The sequence below is a fragment of the Panthera onca genome, chromosome C1, assembly GCF_046562875.1.
Source record: "Panthera onca isolate mPanOnc1 chromosome C1, mPanOnc1 haplotype 2, whole genome shotgun sequence".
In the NCBI taxonomy this organism is placed as follows: Eukaryota; Metazoa; Chordata; class Mammalia; order Carnivora; family Felidae; genus Panthera; species Panthera onca.
Window position 1 is genome coordinate 170850527 of NC_138346.1, and position 18547 is coordinate 170869073.

At 40.5% G+C, this 18547-nt stretch overlaps 1 protein-coding gene across 3 annotated transcripts in view; it reads right to left on the reverse strand.

Moving 5' to 3' along the window:
* The window catches only part of PATJ (PATJ crumbs cell polarity complex component), a 361686-nt gene that overhangs the window by 67824 nt on the left and 275315 nt on the right, over nt 1–18547 (reverse strand). For all 3 annotated transcript variants that reach the window (XM_078451845.2, XM_078451844.2, XM_078451846.2), the window contains exons 32-33: nt 7076–7150; nt 2047–2164 (exon numbers count right to left, since the gene is read on the reverse strand). In XM_078451845.2, coding sequence (XP_078307971.2) covers nt 2047–2164; nt 7076–7150 — 193 coding nt within the window. The remainder of the gene's footprint in view (nt 1–2046; nt 2165–7075; nt 7151–18547) is intronic.

The following is an 18547-nucleotide window of genomic DNA, read 5'->3' on the forward strand; positions in this document are numbered from 1 at the left end:
CACTGCATTTTCCATTCATTTACAATAAAAACCATGTACAATATAGTGGCATAATTTCATGAATGCTTTACAAAGTTTCTTGTCCTTATGTAAATGACTAGTTTAGCCTCTTGGATGAGAAGAGAGAGAAAACATAGTCAGAGATGCTGGCGATGGCATTTCTTTTCCTCCATTTTTGCCTCATTCTAGCTGGTCCTGAGTCAGTCTTGGTATGTATTTCTCCCATACAATCCGGCCCAAAGCCTGACATACCAGGCCCCCAATAAATGTTTGGTAAGGAAATGACTGAACGAGTAGAATCTCCACAGATTAAATTACAGGATGATTAATTTCTGTTATTGAGATATAAATATGTGATACATCATATCAAAACTCAATTGGTTGGGAATGCAAGCTGGTGTAGCCACTCTGGAAAACAGTATGAAGGTTCCTCAAAAAACTAAAAATAGAACTACCCTACGAGCCAGCAATTGCATTACTAGGCATTTATCCACAGGATACAGGTGTGCTGTTTTGAAGGGGCACATGCACCCCCATGCTTATAGCAGCACTTCAACAATAGCCAAAGTATGGAAAGAGCCCAAATGTCCATCAATGGATGAATGGATAAAGAAGATGTGGTATATATATACAATGGAGTATTACTTGGCAATCAAAAAGAATGAAATCTTGCCATTTGCAAGTACGTGGATGGAACTGGAGGGTATTATGCTAAGTGAAATTAGTCAGTCAGAGAAAGACAAAAATCATATGACTTCACTCATATGAGGACTTTAAGAGACAAAACAGATGAACATAAGAGAAGGGAAACAAAAATAATATAAAGATAGGGAGGGGGGCAAAAGAGAAGAGACTCATAAATATGGAGAACTGAGGGTAACGGGAGGGGTTGTGGGAAGGGGGATGGGCTAAATGGGTAAGGGACACTAAGGAATATACTCCTGAAATCATTGTTTCACTATATGCTAACTAATTTGGATGTAAATTTTAAAAAATAAAAAATAAAATAAAAACTCAATTGGTAAATTATTGTTACTTTCTCAGTAAAAGGCCACATAGTAAGTATTTTGAGCTTTACAGGCCATGCATTCTCTGTGGCAACTACTCAATTCTATCCTTAATGTGTGAAAGCAGCCTTAGACAACAGATAAACAAATGAGCATAGTATTTTAAATTTTATTTATGGACACTGAAGTCTGGGTTTCAGATGATTTTCATGAAATAGTCTTTTGACTTTTCCAACCTTTTAAAAATATGAAAACCATTTTTGGAGACCATGCAAAAACAGATGGTGGGCCAAATTTGACCCACGGGTCATAGTTTGCTGACCACATTCATCAAGAATTTTAGTAAAAATCCAGTACTTCAGAATAATACTGGCTTGCTAAATTTTTTATTGAGTTAATGTTTATGAAAAACATGTAAAAGACTAATACCATAAAGGTGTCAGGCTTGCTAAATTCATTCAGGGTTGTGTTTTGCCACTGGTAAGCATAATGTTTTAAATAGGCTTTTTAAAAACTGACTTATATAATATAAAAACAGAGTAGAAATACTCATTATTCATTTTGAAATTCTATTTTCAACTGCCAGTCAGCATAATTCATGCCAGGAATTCAAAGATAGAAAGTGAATACTCTTGTCTTTAAGCACTGAAAATTAACAGTCTTCAAATAACTTATATCAACATATGCAAGGCTAACAATTTGACTGAATAGGATTTTTAAGAGGTATTACTCATGAACTAAACACACTCTTTTGGAGAGAGTACAGAATAATTTATTTGTAAGCCTCATATTCAAACAGTATTTACTGAGGGCCTTTTTTGTTCTAGTACTTTTATATTCAATAAGCACTAGGCAATCCCAAAAACAGAGATGAGGAAAATGGTGACCTGTCCAAGTCCCAAAGCTAAGAAAGTATAGGAGGGGTGCAAAGCCAGGCTTCCTGACTCCTGGTCCAGTGCTCTTTTCAGGACATCACAATCCCTTCCCTTTTCTCATGTCTGATGAGTCTATTCAATTTTGCTCAGAGAAAGAATCATACCATAGCCTGGGAAGTCTGCATCTGTTGAATGGTATGACGGAGCTGGTGCTAAAGGTATCTCTTGTGAACTGAAGGAAACTTTCGTCGAATATTTTTGCTGTTTCATTTGGCTGACAGCCTACAAAAGAAAGGAAAATTAGATGCATGTCAAAGAGGAGAAAGATAACAAAAGCACAAGACTTTAAAACTGGTGTGTTGTTACCAAAACAATGGCAGCACTCCAATAATGTCTTCTGAGAATTTAGAGTGGGAGAGGTAGCAGGAGGGAGTTAGGATGATTTGTGTCCCATCCCCCATGCCTCCCTATTTTAATCTTACATCTAAAATGCTTCAGTGAAGGATGGATCAAGGAAGGGAAGAAGGATAAAAGCTGACAATACTTATCGTTGTGGTCTGTATATGATGCTGGGGCTGGTAAGCAGAACAAAAATTTTTACAATTTCTACTTACTGATGAAATCAATGCGAAGTGCACATACCTATGCTGTGCCCGGTGAAAAGCAATCTATGCTGCAGATGTTCTGAGCATACAACACTGTCCATCTCTTCTGGACACATCCACAATAGTCAAATGCATTAGGCAGCTTAACTGAGCAACATGAGGGTCAGGAAGAGGAAATAAGCATCCACTGAAAGCTTACTAAGTGCCAGGTACACCAATTATATTTTAATTCATCTCAAAGACCTGTACCTTATTCACCATTGACTCCCAGTGCCTGGAACATAGTAGAGCCTCAATAAATGTTTGATGAATGAATGAATGAGTCAATGAATGGATATACAAGAGCAAAATTGAAGACATGGAAATTCACAGTCGAAAATGAATTTGTAATTCAGTGAAGGTACGGAGACCTTTGCTACGTGAGCTTCGGAAAATTAACTTGTCATTCTGGATTTGGGTTGATAAGACCTCCAATGAATATTAGTATTAGAAAACCAAGAAAAACCAAAAGGATTCCATGCTTGCTTCACAGGCAGTTAAGAAATATAGGTAGTGACCTGACCTGCCTTCTTGATCTGTAGTTAGCCAGGGAACCCATCCCCAGCTGGAAGATTCTGGTGGAGGCAGTGAAGCACCAGGCTGTCCCTGGAGTCTAGAAATAGGATCAAGGTAACTGCTCCAGAATAATGATACCTCAAGATTCTGTCAGTGGAAGGCTGTGCCTCAATACAAGGTGCTGTACAGTATATAAAAACTAAAACAGTACCACCCATTGTGCATCTGCATTGTACTTTCTAGTTTTCAAAAACACTTTTACATCTATGAATTCATTCATTTATAAGAAGAACCTGGAGGGTTAGACACTATTACTCTCTTTTCCAGATACAGAAGTCATTGTCATTATCTGAAATCACAAACTAATGAGAGGAAGAGGTTGGATTAAAAGTCAGTAGCTAAACAATGCTACAAATTATTGTATTTTTATTTTTAGAAGATTTTATTTTTAAGTAATCTCTATCCCCATTATGGGCTCGAACTTACAACTCTGAGATCAAGAGTGGCATGCTAGGGGTGCGTGGGTAGCTCAGCTGGTTGAACCTCCAATTCTTGATTTTGGCTCTGGTTGTGTTCACAGTTCATGGGATCAAGCCCTGCATCAAGCCCTGCCTTGGGCTCCACACTGACAGTGCAGAGCCTGCTTGGAATTCTCTCACTCCCTCTCTGCATGCATGCACACACTCTTTCTCTCACAAAAAAAAAAAAAAAAAAAGAATTGCATGCTGTACTATCTGAGCCACCAAGCACCCCAGAATGCAACAAGTTTAAAATGTTTATCAAACAGCCGCTTGGCAATGAGTCTATGAACGTTCTTTTCTGCAGTTTTTCTATCACCAACATTTAATAATGACCATATACTTTCTTAAAAAGATTTATTCAAAGACATATTTTCAGTGATTTCAAAAACGAGGGCAGTGGAAAAATGACAAATACAGGTTTATTATCAGAAAACTGAACAATGGAGCCACCTAAATATCAATTACTCTAAGGACCACATTTTCTAGCCTCCTTGCAGCCAGATACATCTGCAGACTCTTATCCAGTAGGATGTAAACAGATACGACCTGTACAATTTTCAGGTCATTCTCTTAAGGATTAGAATCCTGCCTTCCTCTTCTCCCTAACTGGCATACAGATGGGGTGATAATAACTGGAGAAGCCATCTTGGACCAAAAAATGGATGCATTTTTTGAGGATGGTAATCAAATAAGAATGATAATCATTCTTAGACTGACCATACCCATACTTTATATAGAAGAGATACTTCCTGTAGAGATTGAGCCTAATCTAAACTCATACAGTACTTAAATTCCACTTTTGTTGTGTATCATCTTTAAAAAGAATATCAATAACAAAGCAAAATGGAAGCTAAAGAATTCTTTTTAACGAAAAAATGATGTGATTTTTAAAACAGGAAAGTACAAGGGGCGCCTGGGTGGCGCAGTCGGTTAAGCGTCCGACTTCAGCCAGGTCACGATCTCGCGGTCCGTGAGTTCGAGCCCCGCGTCAGGCTCTGGGCTGATGGCTCGGAGCCTGGAGCCTGTTTCCAATTCTGTGTCTCCCTCTCTCTCTGCCCCTCCCCCGTTCATGCTCTGTCTCTCTCTGTCCCAAAAAAAAAAAAAAAAAAAAAAAAAAAAAAACGTTGAAGAAGAAAAAAAAAAATAAAACAGGAAAGTACAAGAGACCACAATCATGACATTATCACTTTTATAATAGCAGGGAATGTTTGCATCATTACATCTCAGCTCCAGGTAGCATTCCATTTCATTGTGTATAACAGCTTTCCAACAGATATTGATAGTATTGAACTCAATTAAAAAACAAGGAAATAGGGGCCCCTGGGTGGCTCAGTAGGTTAAGCGTCCAGCTTTGGCTCAGGTCATGATCTCATGGTCTGTGAGTTCGAGCCCCGCATCGGGCTCTGTGCTGACAGCTCAGAGCCTGGAGCCTGCTTTGGATTCTGTGTCTCCCTCTCTCTCTGCCCCTCCCCTGCTCATGCTCTGTCTCTCTCTGTTTCAAAAATAAATAAACGTTAAAAACAACAACAAGAAGGAAAAAGTCCACAGGAACCAAGTGAGAAGTCCAACATATACTTTTAGAGGCAGACTTCTTGTTGGTAGGTATGGTGAAGGATGGAATGTATGCTCCCTGTGACTCATCCATTGGCACAAAACCAAACTAACAAGAATGAAAGATAAGAAAGATTGGATTTTCTGTTGAATGTCTTCTATTCAAACCTGAGAGTTGGAATGGATGTTATAGGCCATCTAACCTAACTAAACCAGTGATTCTCAGACCCTGTCTTTATAACAAAAATTGCTAGGGAGCTTTTAAAATTTATGGATGCCGGAACGCCCCTTCTAAACCAAGTAAATTGGCACATTTTGTGTTTTAAGAATTATTGCTTAAAGTTAAGCCATGGATTCTTAACGTGGGGTGAATGGGTTTCTAAGAGATCCACAGAAGGCATTTTGGGAATTATAAAAATCCTGTGTTGTATCAAAATTATGTTAATCAGTGTTTTTCTGGAGAAAAGGATCTACAGTTCATCAGGTCTTTATGATGGGGAAAAAAAAATCACCATTCAAAACAAGATAGGAATTGTTGAGTTTGCTACTACTGATAGCTGTGTGGCCACAGGCAAGTCACTTAACTTCCTTGTACTTAACTTCCTCATCTGTAAATTGGTGGCATTGTCTCTAAACCTTGCAAACCTGCTGTAAAGATCAAAGAGAAAAGTATATAAGTAAACCTATCACTGTGCCAGGAACAGTTTAAGAGTTCAACTGATAATAGCTATTAATGTTTTTATGTCCTTTGATAATAAATGACCAGCCAGCTCCTGATTGAAAACCGTCAGGGCTGGTTTGGAACAGCTCAAGTGGTTGGGAAGTTGTCATAATGAGCTGACACAGCCTCGGTGCACGTGCTGCTCACTGACCTGTGGGTCCTTTCTCTTCTGTAGCCGCGGAAAAGGGTTACAATCGCTTTCCCAAAGGAAAATGCTTTCGATATTTAAGTGCTCATTTTCCAACAGGGAAAAGAAAGGGCAGATGATGAATAAAATGTTATTCTAAAATAACATTTTCGAGATGGCTGATATGTGCCTTGTGGTAAGTGGAAGCATATAATGTATTAACACATTAATAGTATTACGAATGCATTACATAAAGTAAAAAATGTGTCCTTAAATTAAAAATTGCTTATACGTTTTCAGTTGAACCGAATGTGGTTATTTTTAAGGTTCTTCCTACACCTCATTTTTAAAAAAGATTTTATATTTTTAAGTAATCTCTACATCCAACATGGGGCTCAAATTCAAAACCCTGAGATCGAGAGTCTCATGTTCTACCGACTGAGACAGCCAGGCACCCCTACACCTACTCATTTTTATTTAGGTTTTTAGCATATAATTTTGGAGACTTTTCAAAGGCGTTTCCTTTGGCAATGTTTGAAATATTATGCATTTCTTGTAAGTTCTAGTTCCTTAAACATAAGAATAGTACAGTAATAATGTAAATTTTAGCAGCATGAAAATATAAACTAGAATATAGAAATGAGAATCAAGATTAAAAAAACACACTTGACAGCAACAAAAGTACAAAAATCTGACAGAAATGTATAGTTTTGCTTTTTTAAGTGAAGTGAAACTTAAAATGCAAGGAGCAATACAACATTATTGTATTTATGTTTTTATAGAACAATGCATTCTCCCACCTAAAATTTTTATTTATGACATTAAGACATGGCACTCTCAGAATTTAAGTGCAGGTGTGTTTGCAGGAATGGCCCACTTTTAAACACCTGTTCAGGGTATTGGTCCAGGAAGACGCACAGAGAATATTTCCAAACACCTTACACAGAATCAGTTATACGGCTGTGGGTTGACTTCAAGTTGCAAGACATACCAAAACCTCCTGGCAAGTCACAAAGGATTTGATTTCATTGTAATCACCTCCTTTTTTTTCTGGAACCCACTTATAATGCACACCATCCCAGTAGAGTGAAACCTAAAGTGGAAATTACGTACACTATCAGTTGGGCATTCCAGTGCCTTCTGTTGACCTGCCACCACACCTTGATCAATGATCTGGGAGATGTCTTCCTAAAAGGGAAAAGATACAAGTGGTTAACAGTATTTTAGGGCTCACTTGCACTCTCCAACTTTAGCAAACACCATGGAGCTTTGGTTCTACTACAAAAATGACCACAAAGCACCAGTCAAAATTTCTCTTCATCCAGCTCAACTAACTCTCAGAAGTAAACATAGGCTTGTCACTTCCAAATGCTTCTTTTGGGGACTTTCAGATCTATCAGGCTTTAAACCCATCAGATATCCCCTGATGGTCCCTTCAGGTGAGTTTTTTCTTCTTTTGCCATACTAGTAATTTCTACATCTGTATTTACACTGAATATTTAGTTCTTTCATAGTTCAAGCTCTGATATTAGAACATCTTTCTGCCCAAGATATTCAATTAGAGGCAAAATATATTCACTAAAGACACTGGGGGGTACAAAGTTAGTCCTAAACCCCATGGAAAAGTGCAGAGTCCAGACTTAGGAGAGCAAGAAACTACCAAAACACATAGGAAACCACTGCATACCTAAAGGGCAACTTATCGACACCGACAAATTGACCAGAATGCTTATGTCTGCTTCCCACCATATCCCATCCTTCTTTATAGGTAAATTTATAGGGGAAATTATCATGAGATGGTTTACTGTCAGGCATGAACTCCTGCATTGGGACTTGGACAAGGCAGGGAACATGGAGTGTGACTGTTTTGGATAGGAGCAAAGGCTGGCTTACTCTAGCCTCTGGTAAATGTCTGAAAGACACCCAGGTGGCACGTATAACATACAGACTGTAGGCAGGGAAGCTATCTGGAGATGATAAGAGAGGCATATAGCAAAGTGGTAGGAGTTTGTGAGCCTAGTTCTTGACTTAAGAGTTTTGCAACCCTGAGCAAATTTTCTGACATCTCCAAGCCTCAGTCTCCTCATTTATAAAATGGGAAGAAATAAAGGTTGTTACACTATAGGGATGTTGAAAGGATTAAACGAAGCAATACATGAAAAGCACTTAGCAGGGTAGGTGGCAAAAACCAAATATGTAATAAAGGTGCTAATCATGGCAGTAAATGGAATCAAGCTCTGACAAATTCATATTCCTAACTTTACTATAGGGCCGGTGAAAGTAATTACATGGAAAGGACATTTTCTCCTTTGGGGAATGCTGGGATAGTACCTGATACCTCCTACCCCCACTTCCACCTCAGTTTCTTTTTTGAACATATTGACATACCCTTAATTCAATAGGCTTCCCCCCATCAGATCTGTAACAATACAAGAGATAATGATCAGGTCATGCCCAGGTATTCATTATTACTAGATTCGGTTACAATCTCATCCTGTCCCATCAATTCCCTACTGGTTTACAACCTGAGAAATTTAACCCCACCACATAATACCCTGAGACTGCAGCCTAGGTCTTCTGGATAATTGTGACTATCTTTATCTGTCCACTTATTTTTTAGGACCACAACTCTTTCTCATTTAGATATAAATTCTCTCTAAATTTCACCCATATGGGAGAAAGACTTTAGAATTCCTCCCCTGCCAAATTCTGCTCTTAAACAGATTATATGACATGAATTCAAAAGTTACTTCATGCCATAATTCCCTGAGCCTCTGGGCAGTGCCCCTTCCATAGCATGACCAATTTATTTTACCACAATTTTTGCACTATTGAGTTGTATCTTTTTATGTGTCTCCCATACATTAGCATGTTGACTTTTTGTCTTGTTTCTTCAACATACGGCAGAATAGACTGTGAGCTTGAAAAAGGGCCGATGCTGAATGAATCAAAGTTCAGGAACTCAAATCTTAAATGCATCTGGTTGGATTTCAGAGTCAGCCATGAAAGAAAGGATGCACAGTGAAGGTGATCCTGTGGCTTCCACTTTAAAGGATCACAGTTGAAAAGAGAGAAGAAAGACATATAAAGGTCAATAAATGATGCTCATGGGAATTTTTAGAAGACAACTTCTAAACTGCCTTAAAAATGGAAACCATTGGTATTATTCCTTCCAATGCAGATCAAATGGCCTTCGGAAGAGCCTCTGTTTGAAAAATGATACTTCAGGTCTGCAATTCCACCTTTATTTAAGCGCAGATTAACTAGCAGTGGGACAAAGGAGCTGACTTCCTCAGCTGGACTTAAAAACCCAATTTGCATATCACAGAGAGGTACTCCTAATTGGTTGAATTCATCCACATTTGCACTTGTAAATAAGAAAGGGCACTGGAGCAGCAGCCAGAAAAATCTGGGTTCAGCTTGGTTCCACTACTTAGCAGCAGTAATGCTTGGAAACCTTCATTTTTAGCAACAGTGAAAATACACTAACAACATCTACCTCAATTGGGGTTGCCAGCAAAGTTGAATTCAACACATGCTTAAGGAGGATCTACTCTATGCCAGCACTGAAAAAGACCAAAGGAGTCTTGCACTTATGACATTTACAGATGTGGTGAGACAGATATCAGACAAAAAGCCGTGGAAACTTTGAACAACTAAATGATATCTGTATGAAGATGTGTGGCAGATAGCAGGTGCCTGAGAAGAGGGTTTCCTTCCCTTTCTCTTGTCCTGAAAATGTAGAAGGATGAGATGAGGAAATCAGAGCTCTGAAAAGCATCCGGTCCAACTCCCTGTCCCATTTCTTACACTGATTGCCCTTAAACCTCTGGGCCACGGGATGGGGCCAGTGCATGGCGATGATAACAACAGTGACAGATCAAACTTGCTGAGCACTGACTGTACCAGTCACTGAGCTAGATACAATTCATGTGTCAGATGCCGATGTACACAACAGACCCGTGGGATAAGTATTATTATCACCCTCATTTCAGAGTTAGCTCGGGCATGAGAGCCTAAAGTATGTGCTGAACCAAAACTTAATCCAGATGCATCATGCCGCAGAGCTTCTGCTCTTCACCAAGGATAAAACACAAGGGAGAGGCGGAGTGCTGCTCACCTTCCCAACGACACACATGAGCTGCTGAGGGGCAGCCTGAACATGGTGATCCCATTTTTAGATTCAACATGAAGTCAGAGCGAGTCATGCCAGCTTATTTTGAGCTTGGGCAGGCAAAAAAAAATTCATGGCACCAGCCACCGCGGTGACCTATGGTGAGTCACTTTTTTCTGTGTTTTGTGTTTAAACATAAATTTCGAGGGGTGTCTGGGTGGCTCAGTCAGTTAAGCGGCAGACTTTGGCTCAGGTCATGATCTCGTGGTCTGTGAGTTCGAGCCCCACGTCGGGCTCTGTGCTGACGGCTCAGAGCCTGGAGCCTGTTTCAGATTCTGTGTCTCCCTCTCTCTGACCCTCCCCCATTCATGCTCTGTCTCTCTCTGTCTCAAAAGTAAATAAACGTTAAAAAAAAAAAAAACCCATAAATTTTGAACTTGCTAATCTCCCAACTATTGCACTGAGGGAGTTTTTAGTGCCTTCAAAGCTGAGGTTCTGGGCTATTCTAAGCTATTGACTTTGCATAGGGGACCCCTGAATAAGAAGGGTGAGAAGGCGCGGGGAAAGACCATCTCATTTCATGAAGCAAACTGATAGAACACATTCTGTGTACATTATGTTATAATTCTCAGCGCAGTACTAAAAGCTCCTGAAAGAAAATTCTTTGTGCACCAAGCAAATTACTCTGATCAAGAGAAGGAACTTCCAAGTGGTGGACATAAAAAGCAACACTGCGAATATTCTATATAATAGATAATAATGGGATGTCCAGCTTATAGTCACCAAAGCTGGTTGACTCCTGTCCCACAGCTGGTAAACAAGCCCAACAAGCTCTGTCTGTCCAGCCAAAGTAATTGGTCCAAGGGCAGACATCTGGACTACACAAGAACATCCTATAAATTTTCTAAAGTGGATCCAAGGGAAGAGCCCCTTTCTGGCAGTGAGGCTTAGGAGCTTTTGGTGGCCATGCTCCCACTATGCTGAGGCAACAAGTCTGCAGTGGAAAAGAGTCACAGACTGTAGGTATCTCTGGCAGGTCCAGGTCTCAGGTTCCAACTAGCCCTGAGGCTGTCAACCCTGCCTTTCCTGTAGTTATGTAAAAAGGATCTGTCACCTATCAGTAAATTTCCCTTTGTCTACAGGTCAAGCTGAGGTTTTATCACTTGCAATCAAGAGACTACTGATTAAAATGAGGTGGAGCCCAGAAAAGATCTATCAGGATAACAAACTCAAAGGGCTGAAGCCAGAGGGTAGTTAAAATGGAGATGAAGGAAGTGACCTGGGTACAAGACAGCAGACCAGAGAGAGCTGCTCAGCCTAAAGGCAGTCACATTCAAAAGTATTCAAATTCAGTGATTTTTAGAACATGCCTGTCAGACACACAACAAACACAAATCATCCATTGCTGATCTGGGTCCTTGGACTCCCACCTTGTAGCCTGTGGATACACTAGAAAAGGACAGCCTTTGCCTGAGTCAGTCCCGGCCTCCCTCCTCCGACCACCGGGATTAGCTGAACTCACACCAGCAAGAGCTCCATGGCCCTTCACCTGCTCTTCTGCAGTACGCCTCAACGCTAAGAACTACTTTTCAAGTTTATTTATTTATTCTGAGAGACGGAGAGAGTGAGCAGGGGAGGGGCAGAGAGAGAGAGGGAGAGAGTTCCAAGCAGGCCGTGCACTGTTAGTGCAGGCCCCAGTGCAGAGCTCGAATTCACCAACTGTGAGATCATGACCTGAGCTGAAACCAGGAGTCAGATGTTCAACCCACTAAGCCACCCAGGTACCCTGCTAGGAACTACTTTTTTATTTTTTAAATAATGTTCATTTATTTTTGAGAGAGAGAGAGAGAGAGAGCACACAAGCAGGGGAGGGGCAGAGAGAGAGAGAGAGGGAGACGCAGAATCGGAAGCAAGCTCCAAGCTGTGAGCACAGAGCCCCACACGGGGCTCGAACTCACGAACTGCGAGATCATGACACCAACCGAAGTCAGACGCTTAACCGAATGAGCCACCCAGGCACCCCGGAACTACTTTTTAAAAGTCGGATGCGAATCCTGGCTGTGACACTTAGTTGAGTATCTATGCCTCAGTTTCCTTATCAATACAATGGGGATAGTTATAGGCTCAATCTCCTATAACACAGAAATTAATACACTTAGAATGATGCCTTTTTGGATTGTTAGTAAATATTGTAAAAGCATTTGCGGCCATTATTATCACTTGTTCCTTCTTGTGTGTTGAATTTTAGATTGTGCAAGACAGGAAACAGTTATTTTTTTTTCAATTTTTTTTAATGTTTATTTATTTTTGAGAGAGAGACAGAGCATGAGCAGAGGCGGGGAAGAGAGAGAGGGAGACACAGAATCCGAAGCAGGCTCCAGGCTCTGAGCTGCCAGCACAGAGCCTGACGCAGAGCTCGAACCCATGAACCATAAGATCATGACCTGAGACAAAGTTGGATGCTCAACCGACTGAGCCACCCAGCCGCCCCAGAAACTATTATTTAATGGCTGCTCATTGTACTTGTCACTTAGTAGGTACCTTTAAAATAACTCATTTATCCTCACGTAGTGTTAATAATAGCCTCCCCCATTTACTGTGCACTTACTCTTTGTTAGGAACTGAACAGTCTTTCTCTCTACCCTCCCCATAATGAAAGCTTTGTTGTTATCTGCATTGTGCAGATAAGCGACCTGAGTATTCTGGAAGTGAATTCACTTGCCCAAAGGCTTAGGTCACAGTGAGGATTAAAAGCCTTATGTATTTGGCTCACGAGCTTAATCATGCCACACTGCCTCTCCAAGAGATAGTTGGCATTAACCTATGAAGAAGCTCAGGTTTTAAAGAAGTCTAATTTGTCGTAGAGCATATAACTTATAGGTGGAAACATCTGGCTATGAACCACTATCCAACTTCAAAGTCCAAGCTTTCTCTTCTATTCAGATAATACTGAGGAGTGAGAACCACGTGGATCTGTGACCGTTTCCATTGATTTGTGGGAAATATGAAAAACCACCATATGGAGGGTCCTTTATAAAGCTAAATCTATGCAAGTTCAAGGACTACGCTTTAAGACTGTGCCCTCCCTAAATTTGCAGTGTTAAAACGGCTCTTCTTATGTGACATTATGATAATGATATATGGTAGTAATGGGGATGGGAGGGGAGGGGAGACTTCAATAGGTTGAGCCCTCTGAAATCCCTGTTACTTGACCATTTCTTGACTTAGAAAATGACAGACTCATCTGCTCCAAACTACTATTACTTTGGTTTTCATTACTTAGCCAAATAATAATAATAATAATAATAATAATAATAATAATTCTACATTCTCAACATTCTTTTGAAAATTTTCTGGTCTGTGAAATCCCAGTGTCTGAAAAAAATATACTTTGCTTCATGTTGTGTCCGTAGACTTAAGCATACTTTGTAAACGATTTGATGAAAGCAGACAAGGAGAGACATTAGTAAAAGCTGACTGTGGTTTTGAACCTGGATACATAGGAGGTTGATATTGTCTCTAATTTTTAAAATAATAACATGAAAAAAAACATGAAAAAAAATAGATTTGTAGAGGAAGATAATGAGTGCAGTGTAGGATTTTAACTTGTAAGAGAATAACATGCTGTGTGATTTCTGATACATGTTCAGTTTATCGATTTTTTATTTTCCTTTAAAAACATATTAAAAGGTTTTTAAAAATTTTTTAAATATTTATTTTTCAGAGAGAGAGAGAACACACACAAGTGGGGGGAGGGGCAGAAAGAGAGAGAGAGGGAGACACAGAATCTGAAGCAGGCTCCAGGCTCTGAGCTGTCAGCACAAAGCCTGATGCGGGAGTGAACCCACAAACTGCGATATCATGACCTGAGCACAAGTGAGACACTTAACCAACTGAGCTACCCAGGTGTCCCTAAAAAACATTTTAAGTGAAATATAATTGACACCAGTTTATCAATTTTGACTACTAGGGTTTATTAAAAATGATTCCTAAGTGTTTTTAAAGTGCTGGTATCCAAGTTTGGAAAAACAGCTTAAAATGTGTTTTTGATAAAAAATAAAAAATAAATAAATAAAATGTGTTTTTGATGATTGTAGGTCTCAAGTCCAGTCTGGAATTGTCAGATGTATATCCTCTTCACTTTTAAAACAACTGAACTATGTACTTTAAATCCATTTTATCCCCAATTTGTAGTTCATCAAGAACTGCAGGGTTTTAGTTTGGATAGGGTAGCAGATGTCACTGTGAAAATCGTATTTTCTGTTTCAGATCCAACATGAAACCGCTTCTATAGCAAGAGCCTAGGAATTCCCTTGTAAGGAGCCAAAGAGAAGAATATGTCTGAGTCAGCACTGGCCTCTCTTTTGTGACAGTATGCAAACTGCCAATGGCAGAGTTCAAGTGCATTCAAATATGTGGCATTTTTCACAGCTCATTGTACTTTATATCTTGTATTTCTGAAAATCACTTGAGATTTGCCTACATGATAAATTTCCCTTTCCTGGTCATAAAAAAGATGATAGATTTACAATCAAGTCAATTTCCTTCACAAAAGTCACAAGAGGAAAGTTTTGGGGTTTTTCCTCCGTTCTCTCTCCCTCTGTATCATAAATGAGAAGATACTGTAGAGACATGATGGTAATAGGTAAAGTAATCTCAGGAACTCAAAGACGGCACAGAGAGAGGTATACGATTTCCCATCGTCGGGACATCGGGACACAAATTCCCATCGTCGACACCTGCTGGCTTGCTTTCATTCCCTTTAACTGGTCTGCTGTGAAGACTTGTTAGGTGAAATTCAATTTGCCAGGAAGGAAGCTATTATCAGATTTTTCTACACTGAGAAAATAATCTTCCAATCATAATTATTAGCGCTAAGAACCCAGAGAAGGAAAATGAGGCCCTGGCTGAGCCTAGAACTCAGACTTTCTTAGCTGTGCCTAGTGTCTTAATTCCAAAACTTATCAGAAACATAGAGGTGCTCACACGTGGTTCTCTGAGTCTGCAAAATTTTCACTTCTCTGGGCAAGTCTTATTTGTCACGATAATTTTAAGGTCCTATAATCTAAAACCCATATTAATTATCTTATATTTCAGAGGGAGCAGAAATTAAGCAAGTTTGTATTAAAGGCCTTTTATGTCCCAGACACAGTGAGCCACGGGACATATCAGTGAGCAAGACACATGAATCTTACCTCGAAAGTACTTTCAGAACTGCTGAGAAAAAATATGGCAGCTTAACACTTTCACAGCATTTCCTATGTGCATCAAAAGGCATCCGAGGTGTATTAATTTCTATGTTATATGAGATCGAGCCTATTACCGTCCCCATTGTATTGATAAAGAAACTGAGGCACAGAGACTGCACTAAGTGTCACAGCCAGGATTCGCATCCGACTTTTAAAAAGTAGTTCCGGGGTGCCTGGGTGGCTCATTCGGTTAAGCGTCTGACTTCGGTTGGTGTCATGATCTCGCAGTTCGTGAGTTCGAGCCCCGTGTGGGGCTCTGTGCTCACAGCTTGGAGCTTGCTTCCGATTCTGCGTCTCCCTCTCTCTCTCTCTCTGCCCCTCCCCTGCTTGTGTGCTCTCTCTCTCTCAAAAATAAATGAACATTATTTAAAAAATAAAAAAGTAGTTCCTAGCAGGGTACCTGGGTGGCTTAGTGGGTTGAACATCTGACTCCTGGTTTCAGCTCAGGTCATGATCTCACAGTTGGTGAATTCGAGCTCTGCACTGGGGCCTGCACTAACAGTGCACGGCCTGCTTGGAACTCTCTCCCTCTCTCTCTGCCCCTCCCCTGCTCACTCTTTCCGTCTCTCAGAATAAATAAATAAACTTGAAAAGTAGTTCTTAGCGTTGAGGTGTACTGCAGAAGAGCAGGTGAAGGGCCATGGAGCTCTTGCTGGTGTGAGTTCAGCTAATCCCGGTGGTCGGAGGAGGGAGGCCGGGACTGACTCAGGCAAAGGCTGTCCTTTTCTAGTGTATCCATAGGCTACAAGGTGGGAGTCCAAGGACCCAGATCAGCAATGGATGATTTGTGTTTGTTGTGTGTCTGACAGGCATGTTCTAAAAATCACTGAATTTGAATACTTTTGAATGTGACTACCTTTAGGCTGAGCAGCTCTCTCTACTTTGCTGTCTTATACCCAGCCCAGTTCATTCATCCTTCCCCACAAATGTGGGGAACCTTTCTTCTTGGTTCCTTTCCTCAGTAACAGCACCCAGCTGGCACCCAGCCAGTCAGCTTGCACTGATGCATGTTAGAGTCAGTCCTAGCCCTCCTCTTCCTCCATCAACTTTCATCATTGTTATTCTAACAACTTTTTAACTCTCTCCCTGTCTTCAGTTTTGACTTTTTCTAAAGGATTCTTTTCAGGGCATTCAGAAGAATCTTTTCAAATGGCTACTCTCATCATCATCCCCAGTTAAAACCACTCCAAAGGCTTCCTTCCCTTGGTCCACAAGGCCTTCCACCATTCACCCCTGTCCACTTCTTGGCTTTCACCTCCCACCACTCCACCTGCACAGCCACAGCTCTGTCTCCAGTATTAGACCAGGGACGCAGACTCAGGTGTTTACAGGTGTGGGGATATGGGAAGCAGGCTGGGGTGGGGAAATGGTGTTAAAGTAGGGACAGAAGGGTGGCCTGGGTGGCTCAGTCGGTTAAGCCTCCGACTCTTGGTTTCGGGCTCAGGTCACGATCTCACAGGTCCCTGGGATCGAGCCCCTCATCAGGCTGTGTGCTGACAGCATGGAGCCTGCTTGGGATTCTAGCTCCCTTTCTCTCTCTCTTTGCTCCTCCCCTGCTTGCTCTCTCTCAAAATAAATAAATGAACTTAAAAAAAAAAAAGTAGGGACAGAAATAAACTGCAACTGCATAATTGATTCATGGGGCAGCTTAGAATGCTGGTCTGTTTTTAAGAGAAAAGAGAAACCAGGATTTTTATGTGAAAATCTGATTTATAAAAATTAGCTCAAACATCTTTTTAAAAAAAAAAATTTTTTTTTTTTTTTTTTTTTTTTTTTGAGAGAGAATGATTGGAGGAGGGGCAGAGAGAGAGGAGGACAGAGGATCTGAAGCAGGCTCTGCACTGACACCAGAGAACCCAGCTCAGTGCTCAAACTCGTGAACCATGAGTTCATGACCTGAGCCAAAGCTGGAAGTTTAACCGACTGAGCCACCCAGGCAACCCTAGCTCAAACGTCTTAAGAGCACATCATAGAGGCGAAATGAGACCTGGATCCAACTCTGAGAGCCAGTTTGTGACCTCTGCATCAGACTTAATGTGGTGTACATTATCTGAATTGTCAGACCTAATGTGGTGTACATCATGTGAATTATTAAGTGAATAAAAGAGGTCTTATGTATTTATTTATTAAAGGAACAGGGCACCCTGTGTTTCTTTTTTAAAATGCTTGCTTGCTTATTTATTTATTTATTTATTTATTTATTTATTTATTTATTTATTTATTTATTTAGAGAGAGTGAGCAAGCAGGGGAGGTGCAGAGAGAGAGAGAGATCCCAAGAAGCCGGCTCTAAGCAGTCAGCACAGAGTCCGACTTGGGGCTCAAACTCACAAACCATGATGTCATGACCTGAGCTGAAACTGAGTCAGTTGTAACCAACTGAGCCACCCAGATGCTCCGAAAGAGGTCTTATTTATCTTTACATTTCCAGAGCTCGACACATCACAGGTTCTCCGGAAATACGCACTGAATAAAGAGAGTCCTAGCACAGGTAGATTTTATATAGGCAGTATCTGGCGTTAACAACAGCTACATTACGGAGCCCTTCCTGCATGCCAAGCACTGTGTTGAGTGTTTCAGTCCTCACAACAGAGAGGTGGACATCCTCCTCCATTTTTGGATGAAGACTGCAGATAGGACAAGTCACTTTTCCTAGTGAATAGCAGAGGCAAAATCTAAGTCTGTTCAGACTTCAGAGTCCACAATTTATATCTGATAGCTTTTTTCATCTGAAAAAGCAAGTACTATCAGGCCATTTGGATAGTATCCGTAACACTCAACACTGATTTTTCAATAGGTAGGTTTGAAAACTTTATATGGATCAAGCATATCTAGTAGAGAGTAAACAGTGTTCCTAAAATGTTGCTATTGCAGCTGGTGTGGACTCAAATGGTAAAATGCACTGCCTGTTACAGTGTGAATTTCCATGTCACAGCTCATTTAGGTTAGTGATAGTAATTCAGAAAAAACTCATGTTTCCCCAGGCATCTTGCTACCCCATAAATTCCAAAATCTCCACAAAGAAGCCAGAGGTAGAATGCCACCTTGAGCTGACTGAAATGCTCTCATTTTTCTATTCTTGCCCAGAGGATCAGAAATATTTCACAATGAAAGACAACAGTAAAAACCATTGCAGACAGTTGGAAAAATCTAAACATTTTGAAAAATTTTGAAAAATCTAAGATGATATCAAGGCTGCTGTATCAGATCTGTGACGACAAGGA